Source organism: Malurus melanocephalus, unplaced genomic scaffold (assembly GCF_030028575.1).
Source record: "Malurus melanocephalus ecotype Western Australia unplaced genomic scaffold, MMel_1.1 scaffold_665, whole genome shotgun sequence".
NCBI classification, from domain to species: Eukaryota; Metazoa; Chordata; class Aves; order Passeriformes; family Maluridae; genus Malurus; species Malurus melanocephalus.
The window spans coordinates 310,041-324,915 of record NW_026623897.1 but is presented as its reverse complement, the minus strand read 5'-3'; the positions used below and the strand labels follow the sequence as shown (position 1 = coordinate 324,915).

At 42.7% G+C, this 14,875-nt stretch overlaps 2 protein-coding genes across 3 annotated transcripts; both read left to right on the top strand.

Annotated features, from left to right (window-relative positions):
• The first annotated feature begins 558 nt into the window (after positions 1–558).
• On the top strand, positions 559–8,331 carry LOC130584082 (probable bifunctional dTTP/UTP pyrophosphatase/methyltransferase protein). 2 transcript variants are annotated; one of them, XM_057383842.1, is made up of 5 exons: positions 559–723; positions 1,812–1,955; positions 2,449–2,571; positions 4,127–4,216; positions 7,217–8,331. In XM_057383842.1, the coding sequence occupies exons 1-5, from the start codon at positions 630–632 to the stop codon at positions 7,429–7,431; spliced, it is 666 nt and encodes a 221-aa protein (XP_057239825.1). In that variant the 5' UTR covers positions 559–629; the 3' UTR covers positions 7,432–8,331. The 2 variants fall into 2 exon arrangements, with proteins under 2 accessions (XP_057239825.1, XP_057239826.1); XM_057383843.1 differs by lacking the exon at positions 4,127–4,216 and having other exon boundaries at positions 560–723; positions 7,217–8,329.
• A 2,350-nt stretch (positions 8,332–10,681) lies between these two features.
• Positions 10,682–14,378, top strand: LOC130584080 (ADP/ATP translocase 3). The gene is made up of 4 exons (XM_057383839.1): positions 10,682–10,862; positions 11,995–12,481; positions 13,197–13,337; positions 13,732–14,378. Exons 1-4 carry the CDS (start codon positions 10,752–10,754, stop codon positions 13,887–13,889), a joined length of 897 nt encoding a protein of 298 aa, XP_057239822.1. The 5' UTR covers positions 10,682–10,751; the 3' UTR covers positions 13,890–14,378.
• Positions 14,379–14,875: the final 497 nt, after the last annotated feature.

The following is a 14,875-nucleotide window of genomic DNA, read 5'->3' as shown; positions in this document are numbered from 1 at the left end:
CAGTATGATCTTTAATGTTTCTGATTTATATTATGGTCCAATTATATAGTTATTTTCCCATCACAGGAGAAAAAATATTTGAATGAAATGAAAGTAATTTGTGAGGATATCAAGAAGAAGGAACACTTGCGTTCTTTTAGTCTCCTAAACGTTTTTTTCAGGCTGTTTAAAGCCTGAAGACATCTTGCTGTGGAACAAACGTGTTAGTAAATGCATATGAAAGACATACTATTTCTTTAAAAAGCACTTTTCACATGACCTCTTTCTGCTGCTCTACTGGCCCAACTTCAGTGGGCAAAGTAGTTGAATTTAACAGCCTTCCAGGTTCAAATCAGGCAAGTGTATGTCCTTTGAGACACACTGCAAAAGATATCTGTGTGATCAGAATTCTTGAGGGGATGCAAAGATTTACTTATAACTACAGTGTAGCAGCGAAGGATTTGGATAAGCAGATAGTCTGTGGCACTTTTAACTGTTCTTTTAATTTTAGAATTCTGGTATTCACCATGTGCACCTACTGCCTTGATTTTACATAGTTTTAGTTAACTAATGAAAATAAACTTTTATTTGCTTTGTTGTTTCCCCCCTTTCAGGACTATTATCACAGCCAGGAGGTAAAGCAACGTTTTATGGCTGCCATGCACAGCATTGCTCACCTGACAGCAAGAGATGTGGCTACAGCGTTTGATCTTTCACAGTTTAAATCTGCTTGTGATTTAGGAGGTATTGCTTGTTACTGAATTTGTATACAAATTAAAGGGAAAAGCTTGATTTCAGTTCCACATTTTGTTACTTAACAGATATGTACATTTTTTTACTACTAGAGCTTTAGTAGTAGTATCTACTGTTGTTTTTCTGATATTGCAATGTCAGGATAAAAGAACAGTGCAGCTAATTGAAAGCAGAGTTACTTAAATGGTATATAAGTAGTTTTAAGTGACTGTCTCAATCAGTTATATTATATCAATCATTTACACAATTCAGCTCAGAAAAGAAGATAGTTTGTGGTTCAGGTGATACAGCATTGGGCTGGGATTGCTATTTTCAGTAGTGTTGTTGCTCTCCTTAGGCATATCCAAGATTTTCAAAAGTCATGAAAGTCATGAATCACCACTACTGGGATGTCAAACTTGAAACACTGCACTGCTAGAACAAGTTTTGATTCTTTTCAATGGGTTTGGTTTGTGTATTGTTGTAGATATTAATGTCTAAGATGTCTACCAGATTGTTGGAGACCAATGAATATTTTTTTTTGCCCTGTGCTAGGAGTTGCACAGAGGGAGTGTTATTACATAGAGAAAGACCCACTGAAGAAAGAGCATTTTCAGTGCCTGGGGAGGTGGACAGAAGAATTATCCAATTATCCAATCAGAGGAATTAATGCAATAGTGGTACGATCGTTGCCACTGTACGGAGACTCCAGAACTTCACAATCTTTGCTCTGCTGCAGAGTGTTTGTCAAATTTCATATATCAGTGCTTTGTAAACACTAAACAATGAGAGGTGCTCTTCTTCAACAAACAAATGTATTTTAAAATACATTTTGATACTCCCCCCGAAAAATGGAAGTACTAAATCAAAGGTCACACTAGCAGTTCTGTGTCAGTAAGGAGTCATGCCTGCATTCCACAGGCTTTAAAACCTTGCTTTGTCAACCAGGAAGTCCTGTTGGCCATGTTAATTGTGGAACTGTCTACCTCTATTTCTGATTGGATGCCTCTCTTTTAATGTTATATATGGCCTTGTCCTAAAAAAAAGTCTGCAAATTCATGGAGAAAATATTTGATTTGACTTCTTTAAACTTTTAACAGGTTGCACTGGAGCTCTGGCTCATGAATTAGTACAAATATACCCAAATCTCAAGGTCACTGTATTTGACCTTCCAGAAGTCATTGCGAACACCTCTTACTTTCAGCCTTCAGGACAACACGCTGCTCCAGTGACATTTGTATCAGGTAAATGTAGCACATGGTCTTTTGTCTGATATCTGGTATCCTTGAGCACAGAAAAGGCTCTTTTGCTGCCGCTCCAGCCCCAAACATATCTTAGTACAAGACAGTGTAGGTTCACCCATGCTAAATGGTATTTTTCAAGTCTGTGGGGATAAAAAATTGTTGGAGAATGTGGTTAAGTAAGTATGAATAAGTATAAATACCGCTGGAAGCAGAGGCTGCATGTCCTTCTCTGAGGCATTTAATTTCTAGAAAATATCAACATGATGACTACAAAGAACTTTGTCTCCTTTCCTGCTTTAGGCTTGCTCTCTATTTTTATTACAGAATTCTTGCCTGTGATCTACTCTTTAACTACACTTTCCTTATCTGGAAATCAGGGCATACCTGTACCTGTTCATTCTTGTTAGTTTCTTTACCTCTGCTGAAGTGCTTTGATTTTCTAATATGTACTCCATGGTTTCTGTAGGAATGTACTCACTCTGTTTTTCAACAGGTGACTTCTTCAAGGATAATCTTCCAGAGGCAGATCTTTACATCCTTTCACGTGTTCTTCATGACTGGCCTGATGAAAAGATCCATGTGCTGTTAAGCAAGGTATCAGCTGTTTGCAGACCAGGTATGTTTTTTTCATCTTGTGAGCTTAAAGGTGCATGTTAATGTACCTTTAATGAGCACTGAGTAATGCTTTTTAATATGAACATATGGTATTTTTTCTGTTCAGTCATACTAGCTTTTGCTTGAATTATGGTAATACCTACTAAGAAAAAGAAGGAAACAAAGCTGCAAATAGAACTATATATAATAAGCTTTTACTGTACTTGTAGGCTTCAATACAGCCATATCATCTCCCCAGTCTCTGCCATGCCCAGTCTTTCTTACTAAGTCATGTATCATAAATAATTAAGCATCTGCTTATTTCTATACATAAAATGAGTCTAACTAAAGTTCCTTTGGATTAATCAAGAAGCAGCAGTTTGTTTTGTTGTTGTTTTTCTATCTCAGTAGTGTCCAGAATATGGTAAACTGGGGGCAGTTCAGTACTAAATTATGCAGACATACCATGAGAAATATGTAGCCTCTTAGACTTTCTTCTACATTTGAATCATAGAATCATCAGAGTATCTMRAGTTGGAAGTGACCCATAAGGATCATCAAGTCCAGTTCCTTGCTTTTTGAAAGACTAACTTAATCTAGGTCATATGATTAAGAATGTCATTCAGATGCTCCTTGAACTCTGTCAGGCTTGGTGCTGTGACCACTTCCCTGGGGAGCCTCTTCCAGTGACCAGCCATCCTCTGGGTGATAAGCCTTTTCCTGATATCCAACCTAAACCTCCCCTGACTCAGTTTCATGCAGTTTCCTTGAGTCTTGTCACTGGTCACAAGAGTGAAGAGATAAGTACTTGCCCCTCCTTTACCTCTTGTGAGGATGTGGAAGACCACAATGAGGTCTCTCCTCAGTCTCCTTCAACCAACAAAGTGTCCTCGTCTGCTCCTTATAAGGGATTCTCCTCAAGACCTTTCACCATCCTTGTGGCCTTCCTTTTGATGGTCTCTAATGTATTTGTTATATTGTGGTACCTGTAGTAGGTACACAATCGTGTTTGATATTCCCCAGAACACAGCTGTCCCTTTGGACTGCCAGGGCACTCTGCTGACTCATATTCAGGCAGTATTAAAGATCAAAGAAGACAAAAAGCAGAAAAGCCTGACTTCTGAGATATCTGATTCCTTAATCCAGCTGTACCCTGAAGTTTATTTCAGAGGAGAATATTCAAAGTAAGATCTAGCCCATAAAGTATAATCCTGATTATAAATTATGAAAGAAAATTGTGGGCGACTGTCTTAATCTTCTTATGCCAAGACTGGGGTATGATAGATGCTTGCAGGAGTTGTCTGGTTCAAATGAAAGCAAGTCTGCGTTCACGAGCATAGGCAGGAAGTGATCTGAACATCTGGAGACAGTGCTCTAAACTCTCAGTTTATTTTTAACATTTAAATGGTTACTTCCAGGAAGAGATCACTGAAGGTAAAGTTGTTTCACTGATTTCCCCTGAAGACCATTAAAAGAATCTGTCTGAGGGGACCACAATAACTGTCTGTGAACAAAATACTTAAAAGTTGAAGCTAAAAATACTTACATGGAACCACTTGGTTGTTTTGGAAATGCAGGAAGTGCCTTGCTAGTGGCCGAAACTGTGCTTGATGAACAGAAGACGCACCCTTCTGTAGCTGTGCTACAATCCCTCAGTATGACTGAAGGCAAGCAGAGAAGCGGCTCAGAGTATAAACAGCTACTGGAGAAATATGGATTCACAGATGTACAAATTAAGATCACAGGAAACCTGTTAGATGCTGTTCTGTGTTTCAAGAAAAGTCTGTCACTGTAGTGTACCCAGAAGCAATCTGGGATGCTGAATTTTCACCCCCTTGTGCAATACACCCATAATGAACCAGCTCACACTGGCAGTGTAGGATCATTTTGGCCCTTTATCCAACGCATTGTTGTTACAGACCTTGGATAACAGCTTCTGCAGGAGTGAGTTCTTTGCATTTTAACAAGTATCTGGGTCAGGCTGAAACACCTGTGTGTGAAATATCTTAATGTCCAGTTCCTGTGCAGACTGTATTAAGCTTAGACTTGACACAGCTGTATAGCACATCAGGTTAAAACCAGAAGACTGTATTGAGTTACATTAATACCTTTGTTTTCTTTGACCTTAAAATTAAAAGAGAATCCTCTCTCTGCAGTATGTTCAGTGGTTACTGCTCATTTTTATCAGAAATTTAAAATTAAAAATGAATTAGGCACCATCTGCCTGAACTTGGGGATGTTGGTCCTCTTTTTCACTGTTGTGTGGTACTTCACTCAAAAACATCTCAAGGATAGTCTTTTCAAAATACTTATTCTAAAAGCAAAAGCGAAAACAAAATAAACCTCAAACATATTCCTGCAACACCTATAACATCACAGAGGAACCTCAGCAGCCTCTGACCTCCAGCCCCAGTGTGTACCTACACAGGCTGCACCTGAGAGCTGTTGATATTACTTACTGTTACTTCTGGAGTTTTCTGAAATGGTTAAATGGCCATAGATGCTTTGTCTCATTAATTGAGATGAGTTTTAGGATTTATGTATAAAATTTTATATGGAAATTAAAAAATAAAAGTTTATTCGTGCTTCAGTCTTTAATTGGAGAGGTGTATGTTGTATCTTTTCGAGTTATTTGTCACTAATGTCACTTCTAATTGTTCATTTCATTGATACTTATTTTTTCTTTTTAAAGTGTATTTTGTAGTGGAAGCCTCTCTGGAGATTAAAGTTCCACTTTCAAACTATCTTTCTTCTCTATCAGTTGTGAGTTTGCTGCCTGTCATTTGTACAGCAATAGTCCCAATAAACTAGTGTGAAAGAGATGGTGCCAATACTGAATCAGCAACCTCAGCAAATTAGAGAGGGTCAATGAGGAAGGTTAAGAGTTGCATTGTCCCGGATGTTGCTTAATCAGGAGTTACTTTGCTCCTTGACCAATGGGTAAAGAAACTGTGCCACAGTGATTCAACTCATCACGAGAAACACACTTACTGTGGAGTATTTCAGGTGTACAAAATCAGGGAAATGTCCGATTTTACCACACTGGGGTTTTTATTTTGTAGCAGAAGGTTTTTATGAATAGAAATTTGACTGATCTCATCTGTGGAGGCATTTAAAATAGATAAGGCCAAATATTCAACAAATGCATTAATTTAATATGTTACTTTTCCACATTGACATGAAGCTTGCTATTAGCTTAACAGGTTTGTATGTTGAGAGAGACTCATTCCAGCAATCAGGTGTGTCTTGTCGCATTCATGAAGTTCGCCATGCTGTTCTTTAAGCTGCTCTAAGCTGTTTAACAATCAAATCCTGGAGTTGGCACACCTGTAACTGTAACATACTTTAATACTGTGCCCCTAAGTACTATGTCTCTGATTGTAAAATATGAATACAATGTGCTTGGCTACCACACAACCTCCATGTACTCTGTGATTAAGGCACCACACTAAGCATTAGTCCCTTGGGCATGGTGTCTGCGGTCATGCACCACAGCTTTGCTCTCTCAGGATAATTAAGTGTTGGAACAGATGGCTCGGGGAGGTTATGGAATCTCTATCTTTGAAAGCTTCCATGTGAGGCCCTGAAGAAGCTGAGCTGATTGTAGAGCGGTCCCGCTCTGAGTGGGAGGCTGAACTAGAGATCATCTCAGGTCTGTTTCAGTCTCAGCTCTTCTACAATCATTTGATGCAGTCCAGTCACCTTAGGAATTCTAAGCTCATCTTATTAATAAACAAAATGAGTTTTTCAGTTGCTCTGAGTATCTTTTGCTGACTGGTAAAAGGAGTGGATTTAATAGTCTAACACTGAAAAGGTTTTCTAAGCAATATGCATTACTGAGAAAAATTTTCCTGATGTGAAGAGTGAGAGGGGTTAAACTTTGAAAAATTTTATTGATTATTAAATATCTGAGGTGTACAAGTTGGAATGCCTCTGAGGAGATTGTCTTGAAGATCAGAAAGATATTAATGTTATGCAGCACTTAAGAATAAAATCGCTAGGAACTGCTGCTATTTTGGTCTGAGTTAGTGGCCTCCTATCCCCACTGTTCCAAATGAAACCACCACCTAAGATGCAAGGCCAAAAGGCAATATGTATAGCAATGCTTGTTTTGTCAGTAGCCCTCTCTTGGCTTCTCTTTCCTTTCACAGGTCTGAATATGGAGGAAAAGACTGTGCAAACAGGATAATTTAATTCTGCTCTCATCCTTTGCTCAGTCTTATCCCAAATATATACAGAAATAACATACAGAATATATTTAAGAGAAATACTGACTTCTCTGCTTCTGTAATGCTTGCCATCCAGTCTTCTGTTTGCTTGGCATCATTTCAATATAAATGTGAAGCAGCAGTGTATCCCAAAGAGATGCAACTCTGTTCCTGTTTTACTGTTTCCTATAGTCCTCATGCCAAGTGTACAGAAGTTATCCCCTTTTCTCCTGAAAACAGAGATGTGACTTGAATTGAGTGTTTCATCATTCCATATTGTGAAAGGGTATTTCCTGGGGTTTGTGAGAGGAGTGGATTATTCATTTAATAGCAGAACAAATCCATAAATGATAAAGGAAATCACCTGGGTCTTGTAGTTTGCACCTCTATATAGGATAGAAGAAATTTTCTTGCCTGATAATGGATTAGAACTGTTGCATATATTTGTTTTTAAATTAGGCTGTGCGATTTTGCTGGCTGAAATGGTGCTGGATGATGAGAAGAAGAACAGGAGCACAGCTCTGCTGCAGTCTTTGAACATGCTTGTGCAGACAGAGGGAAAGGAGAGAAGTGGCACTGAGTATCGAGCCTTGCTGGAACAACATGGATTCACAAATGTCACAATCAGAATAACTGGAAATTTGTTAGACGTTATTCTCTGCGTTAAGACGTAGAAAAAAAAAATGGATTAAGTAGTAAAGTCTGGATGTCTCATATTCATGTTTGATGTTCTGTAATTATGCAAATACATTCTCAACTTCCCATCCATACCATAAACAAGAAATGTAACAAGAAATATTTTGTCAGCTTTGTGATGTTACTTTTAAAATGGGGGAGAGATCGATTATATTTATTTTAGACTTCAGTAAAATGATGCCAGAAGATTCTGTGTCTGCACAACATGTATAGGACACAAGTGGTGTCATCAGCCCTATGACAGTATTCACACTGCTGAGAAATCACTGTTTCATCATACTTGGTGCAATTAAAATAGTAGACCTTTTAGACCAGCACATACTGCTTTTCCCATTTCAGGAAGTTAATGTTGATATCACTTTAATGCTTCCTCACCATCCATTTTAATATCATTTCATGTTGCACCATCTAATGTTGCGGGTGTAACATAAAGAAACACTCTCTAATCAAGTCTGGGAACTGCTGCTGCAATGGTGTAGTCAGGATTGGAAACAAGAACTGGAGCAGCAGCTTCCTGAGAGTGCCTGCTCTGCTTTGTGAGAGGTTTCTGAAAAAAGGCAGTTGTATAAAAGCACAAGTTTCTTCTGTGATTGTAACTTGAGATTATATGTGAGGGAACCACATTTGTTTCAAGAACATCATCCTACATCTTTTTAGCCCTACTTAATTTGTGAACTGTTATACACGTGGATAGCAGAATATGAGATTAGATAAAGAGAAGAAGAAATGTGCAGAAACAGAAGAAAAAGTACGGTGATAGAGAAAAAAAGATTTCTACCAGTCATAGGCAGGTGAACTGCCAAGGTGAACAGAACATGACAACTATTGGCTGAAGTTTCCCATAACAAGTTAGGTGCCATTTACCTTCATTTTTCACATCGACTATACTCAAGAGTCTCAAAGTTCTTCTTAAATCAATAGAAAACTTTATGGTGAAAAATTTCAGTCTTGCAATGTGCTGTGCTAAGAGAGTATTAACATTCAGTTATGAGCTTTTTAAAAAGGAAAAAATATTACGCTATGCTGTGTGTGCCTCCCTGAGTACATGTACTACAGCTTTTATAAATTATGTCCAAAATATGGTCTTGTAACACCATATGTGCCTCACCCTCTGTGAGCATAGGAGTCACTTCACTCTATCTGTATGATGATTTAGAACACAGAAGAGCACACAATTTGCTTTGGATCTTTTGGTATGTGAAGAAAAAGTATAGTGACATATCTTACACAGTATATTGTACTAGAGCAGAGACAAAAGCTATGCCTGGCACATCCTCTTCTCACAACATGCCCTCTGAGGGAGATGCTCTCATTTTGAAATCTTGCAAAGTACATACATGTGTAAGCAGTGGTTTCTGGCACCTCGGCTACTGCAACTTTGTGGTTCACCAGTCATCTGTTTAAAAAAAAGGTTTGGCCTTGTTTACTTTGGTTGGAAACATCCATTAAAAGTGAAAGCAGTGAARGCAGGTGAGTGTGAACYCATGCCCTCCAGCTAKAACAATTMCAGTCTTTTAGAAAGAACAGGTATAATTTTAGACAGAAGTTGGACCATTAGGTTTAAAATACCAATTTCAGCATACAATAAAATCAGCAACGTTACTGATGGAAACCAGACTTGGTGGGGCCTGAGGCCCTGTCGTGAGTGCTTACTCTGGCAGCCTGCTGAGGAGGTTTCCATGGCATCTAACTTCAGTGCCCATACAAGAAGCTGGAACCACCCATTCCTGTTGTCCTTCTATTGTCCCACAGGAAACTGTAGCTAAATTCTTTGGCCTTTCATTGTCTTGGATGAGTTCAGTGACATACAGAAAATTCCCATGATGTGGCACTGGAGTGCTAAGGAAGAGGTGGGAACAGAACTTGCCAACAAGGATATGCCATAGATCAGCGTTACCCGGAGGGTGGTGAGCATGGAGCAAAACCCACTTGTGCACAGACAGTGCCCCAAATCTGCTCCTCTCTGTCTGCCCCATGGGATTCCCAGAAAAGAAAAAGCAGTTTCTGCAGAAAGCTGTTCCTCTATTCTGCACTGGCTTCAAGCAGTTGCCACAGAAGGAGTCTTTCAGTTCACTTGATTCTGTGACTCATTGACTACTGCCTGGGCCCAAAAACCCACACCCCAAAGCCAGTGCTCCACCAGCTCACACTCAGCTTCACAGAACCATAGAATCATAGAATCATAGTATCAGCTAAGTCGGTAAAGAATTCTGAGATCACCAAGTACAACCTGTGACCCAAAACCACCATGTCATGGCACCAAGTGCAACATCCAGTCTTCCTTTAGACATACAGAGGAGCAGGGACTCCCACTTCCTGGGCAGTCCATTCCAATGTTTCACCATCCTTTCTGTGAAGAAGTTGTTCTGAATGTTAAACCTAAACCTCACCTGGTTACAGCCTCCCTTCAGGTAGTTGTAGAAAGCAATGTCACACGCAAGCCTCCTTTTATCCAGGCTAAACACCCCCACCTCCCTCAACCACTCCTTGGAAATGTGCTCCAGACCCTTTACCAGTTTAATTTGCCTTATCTGGATCCACTCCAAGATCTTACTGTCCCTCCTGGATTAAAGGGCCCAGGACTGGGCACAGTATCCGAGGTGTGGCCTCACCAGTGCCGAGCACAGGGGCAGGATCACTGCCCCGGTCCTGTCAGCCAGGATGCCATTGGCCTTCTTGGCCACCTGGGCACACGCTGGCTCCTATCTCCAGCACCCCCCGGCCCTTTTCCACTGGGCAACTTTCCAGCAACTCTGCCACCAGCTGTAGGGTTGCATGGGGTTGTTGTTACCCAAGTGCAGGGCCCAACATTTGATCTTGCTGAACCTCATACAACTGGCGCCCATCGATCCAGCCCGTCCAAATCCCTCTRCAGAGCCTTCCTGCCRGGCGRTGCAGSGACCCGCTGGGGTGTGCAARCTGGTGCGAGAGCTACCGAGAGCGGCAGAGATTGCGAGGAGCGCTCGGGAAGCCGACTGCAGTCGGGACAATCGGGTTCTCAGCAGGATGACCCCAGGCTGCCCCGCGGGGGCCGGGCCGGGGCGGTGGCGGGGCAGCACCCGCCCGGGTGACGCGGCGCTGCGACACTGGCGCCGCAGCGGGGGGGAGTGTGAGGGGAGGGTGCGCGGGGCGGGGCCCGGCCGGCTCAAGCCCCGCCCCCAGGGCGGGCTGGCCAATGGGGTAGCGAGGGGCGTGGCCGGCGCTGCCCGGCATTAAGCCCATGCGCGGCGGGGCTCCCGCCCTTTCGGCTTGAGCGGCAGCGGCGTCTGACTCCCGGCGGCTCCGGCGCGGCGCGAACATGGCGGACCAGGCCATCTCCTTCCTCAAGGACTTTCTGGCGGGCGGCGTCGCCGCCGCCATCAGCAAGACCGCGGTGGCGCCCATCGAGCGGGTCAAGCTCTTGCTCCAGGTTAGCGGCGAGGGCGAGAGCCGGGAGCGCGGGCAGCGCCCGTCACCATCCCCCGCAGGCGGCGGGCCGGGCGAGGACAGAGGGACGGAGGCGGGGCGGGGGCCGTGGCAATTGCGGGACAAAGGGCGCGGGCGAGGCGGCGGCGGCTGGCGGGAAGGTCACGTGGGTGGCGGCGGGGAAGCCGAAGCCGGTTCCGCCGTGCGGGGCGGGGAGGGGAAGGAGGGTCGGGCCGAGCCGAGCGGGGCGGCCGCCGCTGGTGTCACTTCCTGCCGCCCCCGCTCCCGGCGCAGAGGGCACGGCGGGGAGGGGAGGGCGGCTGCTCTCCGCCGCCATCTTTGCGACCTTCACGTGACGCGCGCCCGCGCTCCGATTGGGCCGCGGGCGGGGCGGGGTCGGGCCGTGGCCGCGCGCGGGGCCCGGCGTGACCCGGTGGCGCCCCAAGGTGACTCGAGTGACCTTCGCCGCGGACCCGGTCCCGGCCGCGGGGCTGGCGGATCCTCCGTCTCCCCTAACCCCTGTCCTGTTGGCTGGTAGCTCTCTCGGCCTAACGCGGCTCTCTCAAGTGACTCCCGCCTGCAGGCCTGCCTCTGTCAGTAAAGACTCTCGCATCTAGACAGACCTGGTCGTGATGTACTTTTCTTATAATTGCCCTTGTTTCTCGCAGAATCGTTTACTTTCGTAAAGATCTTAAAGATCATGAAGCCCAACCTATGCTACCATTTAAACTAAACCATGGCCCTAAATGCCACGTCCAGTCTTAAACACGTCCAGGGACGGTGGGTTCACCATTCCAATGTCCAGTCACTTTATCTGAAGAGATTCCTCCTAATGTCCAACCTAAATCTTCCTTGGCACAGCTTTAGGCTATGTCTTTTATCCTGTCACTGCCTGGGAGAAGAGACTGGCTCCCAGCTTGATACAGCCCATTTTTCAAGCAGTTGTACAGTAATTACTTGCGGGTCTCAATTCCTATTTTGGCTAGTCTTGAGCTCTGAGAAACCTGGAAAGTTTTACATCTCTTAACAATACCACTGATGGCCGTTGAAAATTAAGAGCTTTGTTGTATAGTAGAAGCCAGTCTAAGCCAGCTGTAGCATAGGCATGTGGTCAATATACGTATTTTTATTTGCAGGTGCAACATGCAAGTAAACAGATTGCTGCTGATAAGCAGTACAAGGGTATCATCGATTGTGTAGTGCGTATTCCAAAGGAACAAGGAGTGCTGTCTTTCTGGCGAGGAAACTTGGCAAATGTCATCAGATACTTCCCAACTCAAGCTCTCAATTTTGCCTTCAAGGATAAGTATAAGCAGGTGTTTTTGGGAGGTGTAGACAAGCACACTCAGTTTTGGAGGTATTTTGCTGGTAACCTGGCATCTGGTGGTGCAGCTGGAGCCACTTCCCTCTGCTTTGTCTACCCCTTGGATTTTGCAAGAACCCGTTTGGCTGCTGATGTTGGAAAAGCTGGTGCAGACAGAGAATTCTCTGGGCTCGGGGACTGTCTAGTCAAAATCTCCAAGTCTGATGGTTTGCGTGGCTTGTACCAAGGGTTCAATGTCTCTGTGCAAGGCATCATCATCTATAGAGCTGCCTACTTTGGGATCTATGATACAGCGAAAGGTAATATTTCAGAGGGGATCTGAAAAACCTGTGTTTAGAATTGTATTGTCTCATTTTGCAATGTGAAAGTAGAGGGAGATACTGTTGCCACATCCATGACGCTGCTGTATCCAGGGGAAAGCTTGTGCATGTGTTGATGGCAGCAGCTTACATTAAGTACTGGTTTTGTACTTAAAGCAGTTGCTTTTAATGCCAGCAGAGTATATTGGTGCCCATACACAAGTAAAATAAGTTCTTTTTTGTTCAGTTCATTGTTGTAGTTGAATTGGACCAGTTCAAGTTTGTTTAGCAGAATGGGATTGAGCAGTGCTTTTGCAAAGGAATTGTTAAGCTTGACACTTGGGCATATAGGTCATTCATGCTAGCTTGTACTGTAATGTTATCCACAGGGAMAGAGACTTAATTTAGTGATACTTCTTTATAAAAAGAGTAATGAGTGGTCAAAACTTCTTCTTATGCTAGTTTAAAAAGAATGCTTGTGCTTAAATGTTAATTTGTTTTGATTACTAAGAAGGAAATTCTCTAAATATTGCTTCAGTATATTTAAGTTTATGAAGTGTTGTGTTGCAATTTTAAAGTATGGTTCTACAATGTTTTGTAACCAAGGCATCTAGTTTCTCACTCGGTCAAGTAATAAAATAGCTGTCATGCAGTGAGTGAACCAGAGGAGGATGTGCAAGATAAAAAGCAAATTGCCTTTTTTGTTTTATTGCAGGCATGCTCCCAGATCCCAGAAATACCCACATTGTTATCAGTTGGATGATTGCCCAGACAGTGACTGCTGTGGCCGGCGTGGTCTCCTATCCTTTTGATACTGTGCGGCGTAGAATGATGATGCAGTCAGGACGCAAAGGAGGTAGGCTGTATATCCATAGTGCTGTTAATGCTGTTAAAAGGATGGGGTTCTTTTTTACTAGTAGCCATCCTCAGCAGTTACGATTCATTGTTCCATAAATCTGATTTGTTATATTATACTCAAATGAGGAAATGCAGTAAGGCTTGTGATTGTCAGGAGTAATGCTGAGGAATTTTCATTATGGAAAATGAAGTAAGAAAAAGGACTGCCTGTTTGCATAGTCAGATTAAACAAAGGTATTAAAAAGAAGGCTTAACATTTCTAGTAAGTATTGTGATACAGTGTTAAATTGTGGTTTGGGACATCACAAAGCAGTTAAGTGAAACAGGGCAGTTGTTAAAATCATCTGAGCTAAAATAACAATTAAGAATAACTCTTTGCTCTTTCCCTGCAGCTGATATCATGTACTCTGGAACAATTGACTGCTGGCGGAAGATTGCAAGGGATGAGGGAGGAAAGGCCTTCTTCAAGGGTGCATGGTCTAATGTCCTCAGAGGCATGGGGGGTGCTTTCGTGCTTGTGCTGTACGATGAATTAAAGAAAGTAATTTAAACAGCCTAAATAGAATTGGAAATCAAGTTGAGCAGATCATGTAGAATAACTGTCATTATGGACCATTGACCTTCAAGAAATTCCTGTGAGTCTTATTTATCAGAGCCAGATGATACTTCTAGATGGGGCTAGAAACTGACATAGAAGACTGATCCACCTCTCTCACATGCATGAAGACACTGAATCTGTCAATTCAGTGTGGCAATTTTTCTTTACAGCAGTGAGGAACTAGTGGCATTGGTTCTGGGTCCAAAGTAGCTAGGTCCAATTTAGGCAGAAAAAAAAAATGGTTTTATTGTGGATCAGTCCCCCAGTTTCAAGTCCTATCTTCTAGGACCATTAAATTGTATTTGAAAGCATTTGCTAACAAATCATGTTCTTTTCCACTTGTACTGAAGCACTATGTACCATTTTGCACAGCTGAACATCTAGCAATTTTGTTCTTAAATTGGGGCATTCTGCTGTAAAACAATAAACATACTTACTCGGTCTGTGTTGAAATTATTACATAAAAGCTTTGGGAAAGCCTCTTGTATTTGAAAACTTGTTYCGGATAATGTGTCCTCTGATACCCTTACACTGCATTCTGTAACAAAATAAGCTTTTGAAAAAATAATTGAATGTTCGATCTTTAAAGGGGAAGGGTGGGGAAGCATGGGTTGTACTAATAGAAACCACTCCCATTCTTTGTGCCTGACCGTGTACGATGGGCTGCTGCAAGTGGCTTTTTGCATGATTCTTAATAACTGATTTATGACTGCTGTGATTTACAATGGGGGAGGGGGTGGGGGGGCTCAGTTGTAGTGCTAGGAAAACCCAAAGTACCAAGGACTGTCAAAAATAATGCTCTTGCCCTTGGTAAAACAGCCTAAAATAAATAATTTTTGTTAAATCGGTGTGGAAAGGATCATGGCATTCATGCAAAAACCCAGGAACCCAGTAAATGCCTTCAACTTCTGAGTGACCTATGTATTGTATTGTTGCTG